This window comes from Marmota marmota, unplaced genomic scaffold (genome assembly GCF_001458135.2).
Source record: "Marmota marmota marmota unplaced genomic scaffold, marMar, whole genome shotgun sequence".
Lineage (NCBI taxonomy): Eukaryota > Metazoa > Chordata > Mammalia > Rodentia > Sciuridae > Marmota > Marmota marmota.
In genome coordinates this window covers 132,375-145,212 of record NW_026000059.1, presented here as the reverse complement: position 1 = coordinate 145,212, position 12,838 = coordinate 132,375, and the positions used below count along the sequence as shown (strand labels likewise).

Here is a 12,838-nt window from a genome sequence, read left to right as displayed (position 1 = left end):
TTTTGTTGTGGTGAGGAGAGCTGTCTCTCTTTCCACGTGTAATGTCCTGAGCTGCTTTCGTCCTCCACATCCATCCACCATGATGTTCTTCCTTCCCTCTGGCCCTGAGTAATGGAGTCAGCTGTCTATGAACTGAAACCTGTGAAACTGTGAGTCCTAAATAAACATTTCTCCTCTAAAATTGTTCTTGTTGGGTCTTTTGGCCGTAGTCATGAAAAAGCTGACCACCAGAAATGATCTACATTCTGGATCTGGCTTTCTCATGTTGACTGATTTTTTTTTTTTCATGAATCTATGAAGTGGCAGTCAGAATCCGAGATTGGACTGGACTCAGGGTAGATCTACTTTATGCAAGGGTATTTCCTCAGTCCTTCCATCAGCAATGCTGTGACTGATGGGTGGGTTCAAATGGTGCTAGCTGATACCTCCATTGTGGAGCTTCCCCCGGACCTTCCACCTAAGCTTCCAACACCAGGACTGTCCCTTGGATCCGTCACCTCATTAGATGCTGAAAATGGTGAGTTTGCATCTATTAGCTATGTCTTCTAAAAATGTTTCTCTCTCTGACTGTTTAGTCTCCTGAAAATATAGTTCATATAGGAAAAACAGGACTGATGCTTGATTCTTTTTTAAAATTTTCAGGATAGTGAGTTGTTGTCAAAGTAATTTCTGAAAGTAATTGGCTTTTCATAGTGATTCCAGTATTATTTTTAAAAGCCAGCTTTATTGAGGTACAATGTACATCTAATAAAATTCATCCGTTTTCAGCACAAAGTATGAAGATTCATGCAAACAAAAGCATAAAAAATATTTCTAGGACGTTTTCTCTCATCCTTTAAGACTTGGATGTAGACTGGAACTGTGTCTTCCATGCTGTCTGCCTTACCCATAAACACCACTGATCTGCATTTTATATCCCTTCAAGTTTACATGTTCTAGAGCTCACTGTGTTTGATACCAGGAAGCATGCATCTTTGCTTCAGCAGAATGCTCTGAGATCTAGGCTCGTAGCCTGTATCAGTACTCTTATTCTTTTTACTGCCTAGTAGCTTCTTATTGTATAAATGTACTAGGGTCTGTTTATTTCTCCCCAAGGTTGTTGGAGATTTTCCCCTTGCATCAGCAAATCAGTACTCAGCTGAGACTCAGAGAGAGCCCTCTGCAGTTCTCTGCGACTTTCTCATTCTCACTCTGTGTGTGTGTGTGTGTGTGTGTGTGTGTGTACACATGTGCACACTGGCTTCCTGATACTCTGTTCTGCAGACTCCAGCCACTTCTACCTATCAGACTCAATTCTCTGGCTCCTTACTCTGGCTGCTCAACAGCTGGGCTCTATTTTGTTCCTTTCTTCATGCATCAGAGCCTGAAAACTTCTAGATGCTAACTTGGGAAACTGCAGAGCTCATTTTGTTTGTATCTTATGTGTTAGGGATCACAAACCCCATTGCCTCCATTCCAATGTCTGAAAACACTGAGTTGGATGCTTTGTTGTGTTTTCTAAAAAGGAATCAAGCATCAGTCCTGTTTTTCCTATATGAACTATATTTTCAGGAGACTAAACAGTCAGAGAGAGAAACATTTTTAGAAGACATAGCTAATAGATGCAAACTCACCATTTTCAGCATCTAATGAGGTGACGGATCCAAGGGACAGTCCTGGTGTTGGAAGCTTAGGTGGAAGGTGCAAGGGAAGCTCCACAATGGAGGTATCAGCTAGCACCATTTGAACCCAACCATCAGACACAGCATTGCTGAAGGAAGGACTGAGGAAATGCCCTTACATAAAGTAGATCTACCCTAGTTTCTAGTTTGCAAGGCAGGAAGACAACTGCCAGAGGTAGCAATTCTTCACATGCAAGCAGAAGCTTCTGACACAACAAAATTAGGCTGTTTTTTTCCAATCAACTTTACTGAGTTATATTTTATACACAGTAAAATCTGTAGTTCCAGTCTACAGGTTATTGGTTTTCACAAACAGCATGTAGTCCCCACCTCTCTCTCCCTAGAAATTCCGTCATTCCTCTCTGCAGTCGGTCTTCATCTGTACCTTTCAACTCGGGTGACTGCTGGCTGACCTCTAGCACCTCTAGATGAAGTGTGCCTGTTGTATTATTTTGAACATATGGACTGGGATTCTCTTTGGTGTATAGTTTCTTTCGCAGCACAGACACTGTAAGACCTGACATGCTGTTGTACATCTTGAGTTTGGCCTTTTATATTGCTGAGTAGAATTCCATGGCATGAAGGAACCACATTTGGCTATCAATTCATTTGTTCATGGTCATTCAGGTTTTTATAACTTGGAACTGTTATGAATAGCGCTTATATGAACACTGATATGCAAATCCTGTTATTGATTTTTGTTATTGATTTTTTTTGTTGATATATTCTTACAGGCTCTTAGTTACCACTTCTTTTCTCAAGTGGGTCATTTGAAAAACAATCAGTTGTAATTTTATTAAGTTACTTATCTTTTTTTTATAGTTTGGGTTTTTTTTTCCTCTAAGAAATCTTTGCCTAACCCAAGTTTACAAAGATATTTTCTTCTGGAAGCATTTTGTTTTAGCCTTGAAATTAAGATTTACAATCCATTTTTAAATTAGTTTTTCATATGGTGTAATGTAAGAATTGAGATTTAATTTTTCCACATGGATACCCCATTGTGTCAACACCATGGAAAGAATATTTTTGCCTCCATTGAATTATGTTGATGCTTCTATCAAAAATGAGCTGATCAGATGTGTGGGTCTACTTCTAAAGTCTGTCTTATTTTTTTATTTTAGTTATACACGAACACAATATCTTTATTTTGTTTATTTATTTTTATGTGGTGCTGAGGATCGAACCCAGGGTCTTACATGTGCGAGGCGAGCACTCTACTGCTTAGCCACAACTCCAGCCCCTAAAGTCTCTTTTCTATTGTATTGGTTTAACGTATTTCTCTTTACACCAACAAGATGCAATGTTAACATATTTCTCATATTAACATATTTCTCTTGATGCCAACAAGATGCAATGTTATAAACTGTGGCTTTAGAGGAAGTCTTCAAGTTGTGTTCTCTTTGTTCTTCCTTTTTAAAATAATTTGGGCACTCTTCCCTTGATTGCTAGTTGGATTTTTGGAGTTAGCTTCTCAATGTTTGCCAGGAAAAAAGCATGTGATTGTGATTGATCCTGTAATCTTGAGACAAACTTGACAGTCTAAAGTGCTCAGCATGGTTGGTGTACATTCCCGGTTATTCAGGTCGTCTTCAATTTGTCTCTGAAATATTTCAGTGTTCTACTTTCTATTAAATTTATTCCTGAACTTGTTATGATTCACTACTGTGTTAAATTTTGTCATTGTAAGTGGTGTTTTTATTGTGGACTTGCTTTTACTCTTCTCATGTATGTCTAGACCCGCGTCTGCTTGCTGACCTGCTGCAGGAGACTGGTGAAGTCTTGGATGTTGAGAGGCCTCGCAGTCCCTGCACAGAGTGCAAGTGCTCTTGAATGACGTCACTGGCACCTTCCTGGACATTGTGTGTCCCTCCCTGCCTCCCTATCCCAGTAATTCCTGTAGGGCTCTGTTGAGCAGCGGGAGCAGACTACCCAGCCTGGTATCGAAGCCTTTGGCAGTAAGATCTGATGGACGCTGAAGAGAAGAAGAGCTGGAGGATGCGCTCTTCTGTGCCTCATCATGGAAAAAAGCAGTGGATTTCATGCGGGGTTTTCTCTTCAACTCAGGTGATTAGTACCATTCATCCTTTGAGCAACTAGGTAGTGTCTTCTACTTCTGTGTCTATTTATAAAGTATACCTTTCAGGGTTAATTTTTTCCCTCAACAGTCCATTTTCTTTTACTGTGAAAAGACAGATACAAAGCCTTTATGTTTAGCATTTCCGTTGCTCTTCATTTCTTTCTGCGCCTCCCTTGTGTCTTCAGTTCTGATATACTCCTGCCTGGGTTGAAGATAAAGGTTGCCACTGCAGTCCTCATGCTGAGGCATTGTTGTCCCTCCCTGTCTGCTTGTGCTCCATGTGTTCCTGATAGCCTCTGCTTTTAGGTTGTGTGGTTTTCTTGAGAAAGTTCACCTTCACTCACATCTCCTCTGTCTCTCCCTTTCTCTGGCCTGGCCTGTGGTTTCATTTCCTCTCTGGCTGGAACAGTACCTCCCAGTGACAGGAATGCATGATGCTGTTTTGGTTTCTGCTGCTCCCAAAATCCCTGTGACAAATCCCAGGGAATGTGGAGCCACAATCTCTGCAGCACTTCCACTAGCATGGGTCTGGCCAACATGGTCTTCCTAGGCACACCTCGTGAGAGTTCTCCCTGCCCTCCAGCAATGGGTGTTTCTCTAGGCCTCTCCTCGTCAGCTCTCCACAACATGGCAGGAAATAGGCTTTCCAGTGGCCCATGTGGGATGTCAGCTCTCGTGGCAACTCAGGGATGCCATGGGCCTTTTCTCTGCATCTTCTGTATTCCACCAGGTCTCTAGCTGGACAATGGGGACCAGTTTCCAGGGTGTGGTACTTTCTTCTTTGTGGTGAGTTTCTTGGAACTCTACTCTGTCCATAAAAATTCTGGAGGTGAGGGAATTACCTCTTGGGAAAGGACGGGAAAGGAATTGCTTCCTGCTGAACAAACAATCCTCCCCACCCCACAATTGCTCTTGTTCCCTTTCCCCAATAATCTTTTTACATAGCTTTGCTTGTTGTGTGGTGATGGTGGTTGGCAGGGCCTGTTTGGCTGGTGGCCAGCTGTCTTTATGTGGCTTAGATTGGCATATAACTGACTGTTATTTTCGGATGTAGCTCCAAGGCAACAGTGAAAATCTCACTCAGTATCTTATTGTGTAACCAACAGTGCAACTCTGCCTTCTCCTGCAGCTGTCCAGATATGAGCACAAAGTTGGTGGGATTCACTCTGCCTGATGCTGCTTTCAGGACCTTGAAGAGGTGAGAAGCTCTGAAGTGTGCTGCACGTGGGTAGCAGCCTGGGGGTAGCAGTGTGGTATGCAATGGTGCAGAATAATCACAGGCAGCACTCCCTGTACTCACTGTGCAGAATGTGCACAAGCATAGCAGAGAAAATGGTGCTTTCTTTGGGGGCCAAATGTGGTATCCAGGAAGGAGGATGAGTGGGGGGGAGGGAAGCATGGCAAAAGGGGAGGGCGAGGTGGACAGGACCTGGGGGAGGGGGCCTGTGCACACAGGGAGCCACTCCTCATTCTTGGCTCCCATGGACACAGCTAGGACAAGCCACGTGGCCCCTCTAGGGGAGGGCTTGAGGCTGGCAGGCTTCCTGCACTCTCAGAGCCTCTCTTCCAGGGTTGGTGCCCATGGCCCCAGGATCCAGATGGGGTGGGGGGATACAGGAGGGAGGGAGAGCTTTCCAGTGCACCAAGCACTGCCCACAGACCTCTCCAGTGCTCCCTTGCCCCTACCCACACCAGGCTGTCAGTTCAGAGCATAAAGCAAATTTGTTAATCCAGACTGCGTCTGACAGAGCGAAAGCAGCAAGCACTCTTCTCGCGGTAAGAACCCTGCCTTTGTAGGTAAGTGCTGCTCACCATGTGTGTCACTAAAGGTTTAATCTTCACTTTAGACTCTAAATCAAGCTGACCTATAGCAGAGTCTTAGATTGAGCTGCTTTGTGCCTGACCTCATCTCCCTTTTAATGCTAACCTTCTTCCTGTAGTTTTCCCACCAAAGCCTTATTGATAGCAATTCATTTATGTTCTGTACACATGTCCTCCTCTGAGCTCTGAGTTAAGTTTTTCAAAGATCTCTAAGGAAAGGAAAGACATATCCAGGCCTATTAGTGCCACTGAATTTGGCTGAGGTGAAGTTAGTGCAGATTTGGGCATCAGGGTGCATGAAGGGTGGAAAGAACCTACAGTCTGAGAAGATGGGTAAGGGTGGAAGAGGAACTCATGCCCCAAGTGACTCCCCAGTTCCACCTGAATTGCTTATTGTCTATGCTGTTCTATTTTGCAATTATAGATCCACTTTGCCCACTCTTTGAGATGTCGATTGTTCAGATTTTACATGAGTTTTTAGACTCCAGAGTGGAGAATCTTAAAGTTACTTGAGAGTAGGAACTGTCTTACAACTGCCCTCAGCTCTCAAGAGGGCAACTGGTCCCCTGCAGAACCACAGACTGAAGGAGCGTGTGTGTGAGTGAATGAGCTGAGGGCCAGCATGTCTGAGCCTAGGTGCTCAGATGTCTTCAGGTCTCTGAGAAAGCTCTTCGGGAGTAGGAATCTTTAGAGAAGAGTAGAAGGGTTTCTTGTTCTGGGTGAATAATGTCTTGTATATGTAGAAAGCTTCTATCCACATACTCTCTCCCCGCTGCAAAAAAAGTTGTTCATATTTCTCAATTGATCTTTACACAGAACAATTTGATTTGGGCCATGTAGGGAGCCCTCTATCTATCATTGTTTTTCAGGCAAGGAGGCCAAGGATGGGGAAATGACCTGATCTCCCACCCCCATCTTTCTAGATTCTGGAAACTCCTACTCTAGGCAGTGTTTTCTGACAATGTGGCCTGACCTGACTGGGCAGCTGTGTTTCAGAAGCACACAGGCTTCAGTGCCGCCTGACCAAACAGCAGGCCCTGCTCTGTCAGACTGATTGCAGTACGTGGAAGGACCTTGTTTATTGTCTCTAGACAGTGAGGAGAATGGAGAGGAGTACAGTCAGGGGATCACTGCATAAGCACTTGGATCTGGAGAGGAAGATCGCCAAGCAGGCTGAAGCCAGACTCCGCCAACAACTGCAGAGTCTAGAGGATATCTGCCTCTACCACCTGAAGTTGTTGATCAGGGAGCAGAGGCAGCTCCAGAGAGAGCAGCGGAGGCTGCAGCAAGGTGAGGCTTCCTGGCAGTGTGGGCTGCTATAGGCAACACCAGGGTTCTTCTGAGGGAAGAGTGATGCTCTCACTGCTTGGCAGCCATTTGGGGCCCTGGACCCAGGACAGCAAGAGCTTCCTATCCTGGTCAGGGCTTTCACATCCCTCTGCCTTCCCTAGTCCCACAACTGTACTGAACGGCCCACTCAGAAACCTTGATTTCCAGTTGCTGTCCATCTCCAGTTTTCTCTCTCTTGCCAGAACTCCTAGCTCTCCACTGTCTCAAGAAGCTTCACCTTCTGCTTTTCTCCCGCTCATCTGAGCTGGTTTGGTTTCACCTCTCTTGGTGTCTCTTCTTTCATATTTGAGCTAACAATTTTGATTGAGCAGCTACTAAGGTTGAAGTCCCAGTACCAGTCCCATTTATAAAGGAAGAATCAAGTAGTTTGGAATTGTGACCTCAGTTTCCTCAAACATGCCATGGAAGTGATTCTGCCTAACTTGTGAAGCTATTCGAGGATTTGGTGAGCACTTGGAACACATCTAGACACAAAGCAAGTGCTGGGGAATCACTTCTTCTCACGAAATAGTACAGATTCATTACAGAACTGAAACTCTCCTGCTATATTGTTGAACATTGTTACAGTTATAGAGTTTGTAGAAACTAGTTCTCCTTCATTCATCATTAAAATAATTAGATTTTAATATTGCTTCAAAATTTAGCATAGAACAGATGAATCCAGCTCTTCAGGAGAGCCTTCTTGTCAAATGCAGGTGCCAAAACCCAGAGGCACAGAAGAAAGCAGTTGCACACAGAGTAGAAAGTCCTCAGGTCTGCATAGTTTAACGTAGTCATGGAAGCCAAGAGCAGGTCCAGACATCGTGCCTGGAATTGTTTCTAAGCTCCAATTGTTTTAAGCTACATATAATCACTTCTAGTCTCCTTGGGATTGAAGGGTGACTCTGAGCAAGCAGTGGAGCTTTTTTTTCTGTGTCTTCAGCGAATGGCTAAACTACCTAGAACAAGAGCAGGGCCCAGGAAATGCCCTTGAGGACACTGGTTGATTTCCACTGTGATCTCTAGAGGCTATGGTGACCCAGTGGCCATTCTCAGGAGGATGCCTTGCTGAGCAGTTGCCTCAGCTGCAGGTGTGTGGTAGAGTATGGACCAGGAGGTAGAGGGCCCCGATACCAGGCCCCATCTCCATGTTCTTTGGAAGGTCATACTCTCTCTCAACTAAGAACAGTCGAAAGGGGTAAAAGGAAGAAGAGACATGCTGTGTCTTGGTGCTTTTCAGACACTAGTTAGCAGTGTTCTTCCGTGGTCATTTAACACTCTGTGCCACTGGTGGCTTGTTTAAGATGCACATCACCAGGTGCCTCAGAGATTTGAATTAACAGGCTGGAAATTTAAGCTCAAACATCCAGTTTTTTATGGATACCAAGGCAGATTGTTCTGGGTAAGGTGTTTCACAGATCACCTTTACAAAACACTATTATGGTTACTCGGAAGCTGGAATGGAAAAACGTGGTTTTTGCTCCTGAGATGTTCATATTTAGATTGGAAATTAGCTGTGCTTACAAAAAATCAGAATGCTAACTGCTAAATTAGAATTACTTACAAAGTTGGGCAGGAGCATTGGAAGCTCCTGATGTCTGTCAAGGGCCCTCAGGAAGCTCTCCTAAAATAGGTGGTGTGTGAGCAGAGCCTGGAGGAGAAGGGATGAGGGGGATAGGGCACTTGTCAGGAGGGCAGGAAGGGCCAACCCTCGCAGAAACCTGCAGTCTGCATGAGATGCTAAGTGAGCGCAGCTTGCACAGTGCTGCAGTAGGGTAGCTGCAGGAGGCATGTGCGGCTTGCTGGAGGCAATGCAGGACAGCCAGCATCTCCAGTCACAGACAGCTCCACAGGTCTTGCAACAGAGGCTTCCCCTGCCGGGCTGGGAGTGGGGAGATCACCTGCTCACATGTTGGGGCTCACTCTGCCACCGGGTGAAGTCAGAGCAGATCTGATACAATTCCAGAGTGCAGCCATGACCTGAGGGCTGAACTCAGGCACTGGTCAGGGGAAGAAAATGAGGCCAGCCTCCCAAGGTATTTAGCAAATAGAGTTGTGAGAGGTTTATGATTAATATCCTGTCCAAGGAACCAAGATGCAGACTCGTGGACTGGCTGGCTGGATGTGAGGAGGATGCAGGGTCTGCCTCCACAGAGAGTGTGCTGGGGAGATTCTCTACAACATGTTGCAGAGAATCAATAAGCTCTTTCCTGGACCTGCCAGCCCAACAGATCTGAGCTGCAGACATGTGGCTTGGCAGGAGGAGCAGCTCCCCATTCCCTAGTTTACAGGGAACAGGTGAGTTCCCCAAGGAGACTGCCAAAGAAGAGTGGCCCACAAAGGACTATCTCTTGTCCCAACTGCTTCACAAAGAAGTGATCAGATTGCAGAGATTAGAAGTTTAATGTGAATTCTTCATCCCCACCTGTACCTGCCGACCACTGTTCTGCCTGTGTGTGTTCTGTCTTCCTTTCTTGTGGCATGGGGATCAAACTCAGAATTTTGCATAGGCAAGGAAAGCACTCTGCCACTGAGCTGTGTGCTCAGTGCTAACCGCTGCCCTCAGGGGACTCACTCTCTTTAAAGCATATTATTCCAAGACTCTCATCCTCAAGTGACCAGCTTGTAAGATGTCCTGAGAACTTGGTGGTCCCCTGTGGCAGTTAGACCATAGGTGAAGAGATATCCCCTCAGCCAGTGGAGTCCCCTTGATCATGGCTGGCAGCTGCAAACTCCGGCCATCGGTGCACAGGTCACATAATTGCAGTGAATGAGACAAAAAGCTCACACCAGTTATTTTGTCTTTGAAAACACTGTGCTTGCCAAGTAAACTTCCATGGGCCTGGGCTGTTTAAACTCTGTTCTTGATGTTTATAAATCCTCTCCAACATGGTGTGTATAAACACTGAGAGCTGCACAGAGGTTTTCTGTTTCCTTGGTGGTGCCAGATCAGCCTGGTATGTAGTGGGAAAATGCCACACCCTGGAGCCTTGTTCCCAGAATTTCTTCTCTTATTATTTGTTCTCCAGGGCTCCCTAACAAAGCCCAGCAAGTCAGGTGACTTAACAGAAACTTCATGATCTCTTGACTCAGGAGTCTCGGAGCCAAAAGCAAAGTGTGGGGGTGGGGCTGCCCCTTGCACAGGTGGGTGGGTACTGGAGAGAAGAAGGGCTGTGACCTCTCCAGCAGGTGGGGGAGCTGTCCTCCCCCCATGTGTTTCACAGGGTGCCCTCCTGTGTCCCATGTGTCTCAGTTCAAATGAGGACGCCTTCCTAATGGAGCAGGACCCACCCTAAAGGCCTTGCCTGAGGGGTGAAGCACTAGGGCTGGGACCACAACATGCCAAGTTATGGAGCATGATTTCCCCCGTAAACTTTTTCGTTAACTCAAGGCAGATATTGCCAAGGTGAGACTGTCTTCTCTTGGGAATGGAACTCAGAAAAGGCCAGAATGTGTCCTCAGTTTCCCACCACAGCAAGGACAGAAGCACAGACCTCCAAAACATGAAGTCAGGTAAGAAGGTGCTCATTAAATGCATGAGTGTGACCCTGAATTCCTCATCTCCTGAGTCAGTGAAATGTGCTTCTTTCCCCGAGGAAATGCTGCTTTCCTCTGCTGAGACAGACATGTCAGCTCACCAGAGCCTCTGTTCTCACCTGCTTCCACTCCCACACTCCCATGACTCCGGAGACTCCACACTGATGGAGCTGCCATATAGTGACCCAGAAGTCTAAATGTGAGTCTCTTCTCAGTTTCCAGAGATCTTTCTTCTTCTTACCTCTCTTCCCAGAGCATTGGCAACCAACACGACCCAGGAAATGTACAAAATCAAGTCCCAGATGCCTCCTTTATGTCACACTGGCCTCAAAAACCCCACCAGGAGAAAAGAGAACTGGCGATCTCAGAGTCACAGAACTGCCTGCTTCATGGCAGAAAAGCTGCCAGCCCAGGAGAAAGAGTCTGTAATCCCACCTCAGGGCATAGACCCCAACAAGGGCACCTCTGTGGCACATCAAGACCAAATGGCTTCCAGCAGTACCTGTGGTAGTGGAATGGTCAACCTTGATGAGATTAGATCAAGAGATGCCAATCTAAAGCCATGTAGGAATGCTGTGGAACAACTTCCCCCACATTCCATGGAATGTGTAGGAGGCTGCAAAGGTGAGACCACAAAGCCAGCCTTCTCAGAATTGTTTGCAGAGGTCAAAAATGCACGCTATCTCCGGCACAGGGTCCTCCCTCAGTCTGAGAGGTTGCTTAGCATCAGGGAGATATTCGGGTGTAGAAAATCTTCACCTGCAGATCAGGAAAGGATTGTGAAAATGGTACCATCTAAGTTCCCTCCTCTCTAGCTAATTTGTATAACCTGCTCATGGCGTGTATCAGAACCACTAGAGAATGTGCTCCTTAAGTGAAGCAATGCGGAGCACTTGTATTTCTAATCTGTTGACTTCATTTAGAGCATTGTGATCTTTCAATGAACCACACTAGTGAATGGATAACACATAGAGGAAAGAATCTTCTGAAAATACTTGAATAATTAGCATGCCCTTCTAATGTCAACTAAAATGTAAATATATGTTGATATTGAGGGAGAAAGAGTGATTTCTACTTTCATTGCCTCTCATTCCTAGGGGAGGTTATTGTGGCACCACCTGCTGGAAGAGGCGTTGTCCTCCCTGTTTTATGGTAGATGGTGGCAGGATAGGGGCACCACTGAGAATGTGTACCATATGGTCTATAAATAAAACTTGTTTCAACTTTGTGCTTTTTTTGTACTGGGGATTTTTTTTTTTTTTTTGTACTTTGTGCTTTTTTTGAACTCAGGGGCACTCAACCACTGAGCCACATCCCCAGCCCTATTTTGTATTTTTATTTAGAGACAGGGTCTCACTGAATTGCTAAGTGCCTTGCCATTGCAGAAGATGGCTCTGAACTCGGGATCCTCCTGTCTCATCCTCCCGAGTGGCTGGGATTACAGTCGTGTACCCCCATGCCCAGCTTGTGCTCATTTTTGAGGTACTGTCCTTCCTCCCTTCCCTTCTTCCTTACTTTTCTGGTAGGTCCATTTTTTTTTTCTTTTTTCCTCTTTCAAAGATGTTACATAATCTCTTCCTTTTCTGTGCTCTAGAATCAAAAGATTTCAAAACTTTTTATTCATTTCTCAGCCCAATATCAAATACTCAAGAGAATCTATCAAGAATCATCTCACCACAAAATAAAAGTTACCAACCACTTTAAAAATTTATTATTTTTGGATGGAACTGGAGACTATCATGCTAAGTGAAATAAGCCAATCTCAAAAACAAAAAGGCTGTATGTTCTCTCTGATATGCGGATGCTAACACACAATAAGTGGTGGTGCGGGGAGGGTAGGATAGAAAATTATTGGATTAGACAAAGGGAATGAAGGGAAGGAAAAGGGATGAGAATAGGAAAAACAGCAGAATGAGTCGAACAGAACTTTCCTATGTTCATATATGAATGTATGACCAGTATAATTCCAAATAATGTACAACCACAAGAATGAGATCCTAATTAGAATAAGCTATACTCTATGTATGTATAATATGTCAAAATACACTCTACTGTCATGTATATCTAAAAAGAACAAATAAAAAATGGCAAAAAAAGAGAAATAAGATAGAGCATTTTATTTGCCAACTATTCCATACTGTGGCACATACAACAAATAAAAAATTTTTGTGTGGCATAAAGAAGGATTATTGTTTCATGCAGGTTTCTGTGGCTTGGGTTCTTTTATAAACGAATCTAGTGGACATTGCTGAAAGTCATCAGCTTTTCATTGCTGTGACCAAAGTATCTGACAAGAACAACTTACAGGAGGAAGAATTTAGTTTGGGCTCATGGATTCAGAGTTTCAGTTCATGGTTAGCCGACTCCATCAATATTTGTATTTGTGTTGGTTACAAGAAGAACCTTGTGTGTG

At 44.8% G+C, this 12,838-nt stretch overlaps 1 protein-coding gene across 5 annotated transcripts; it reads left to right on the top strand.

The window, feature by feature from the left end:
- Window positions 1–3,582: 3,582 nt before the first annotated feature.
- Ccdc190 (coiled-coil domain containing 190) lies at window positions 3,583–11,653 on the top strand. 5 transcript variants are annotated; one of them, XM_048813919.1, is made up of 5 exons: window positions 3,583–3,725; window positions 4,868–4,936; window positions 6,651–6,849; window positions 10,284–10,401; window positions 10,679–11,653. In XM_048813919.1, the coding sequence occupies exons 3-5, from the start codon at window positions 6,663–6,665 to the stop codon at window positions 11,238–11,240; spliced, it is 867 nt and encodes a 288-aa protein (XP_048669876.1). In that variant the 5' UTR covers window positions 3,583–3,725; window positions 4,868–4,936; window positions 6,651–6,662; the 3' UTR covers window positions 11,241–11,653. The 5 variants fall into 5 exon arrangements, with proteins under 5 accessions (XP_048669876.1, XP_048669878.1, XP_048669874.1 ...); XM_048813921.1 differs by lacking the exon at window positions 3,583–3,725 and having other exon boundaries at window positions 4,608–4,936; window positions 6,655–6,849; XM_048813917.1 differs by lacking the exons at window positions 3,583–3,725; window positions 4,868–4,936 and adding an exon at window positions 5,204–5,514.
- Window positions 11,654–12,838: the final 1,185 nt, after the last annotated feature.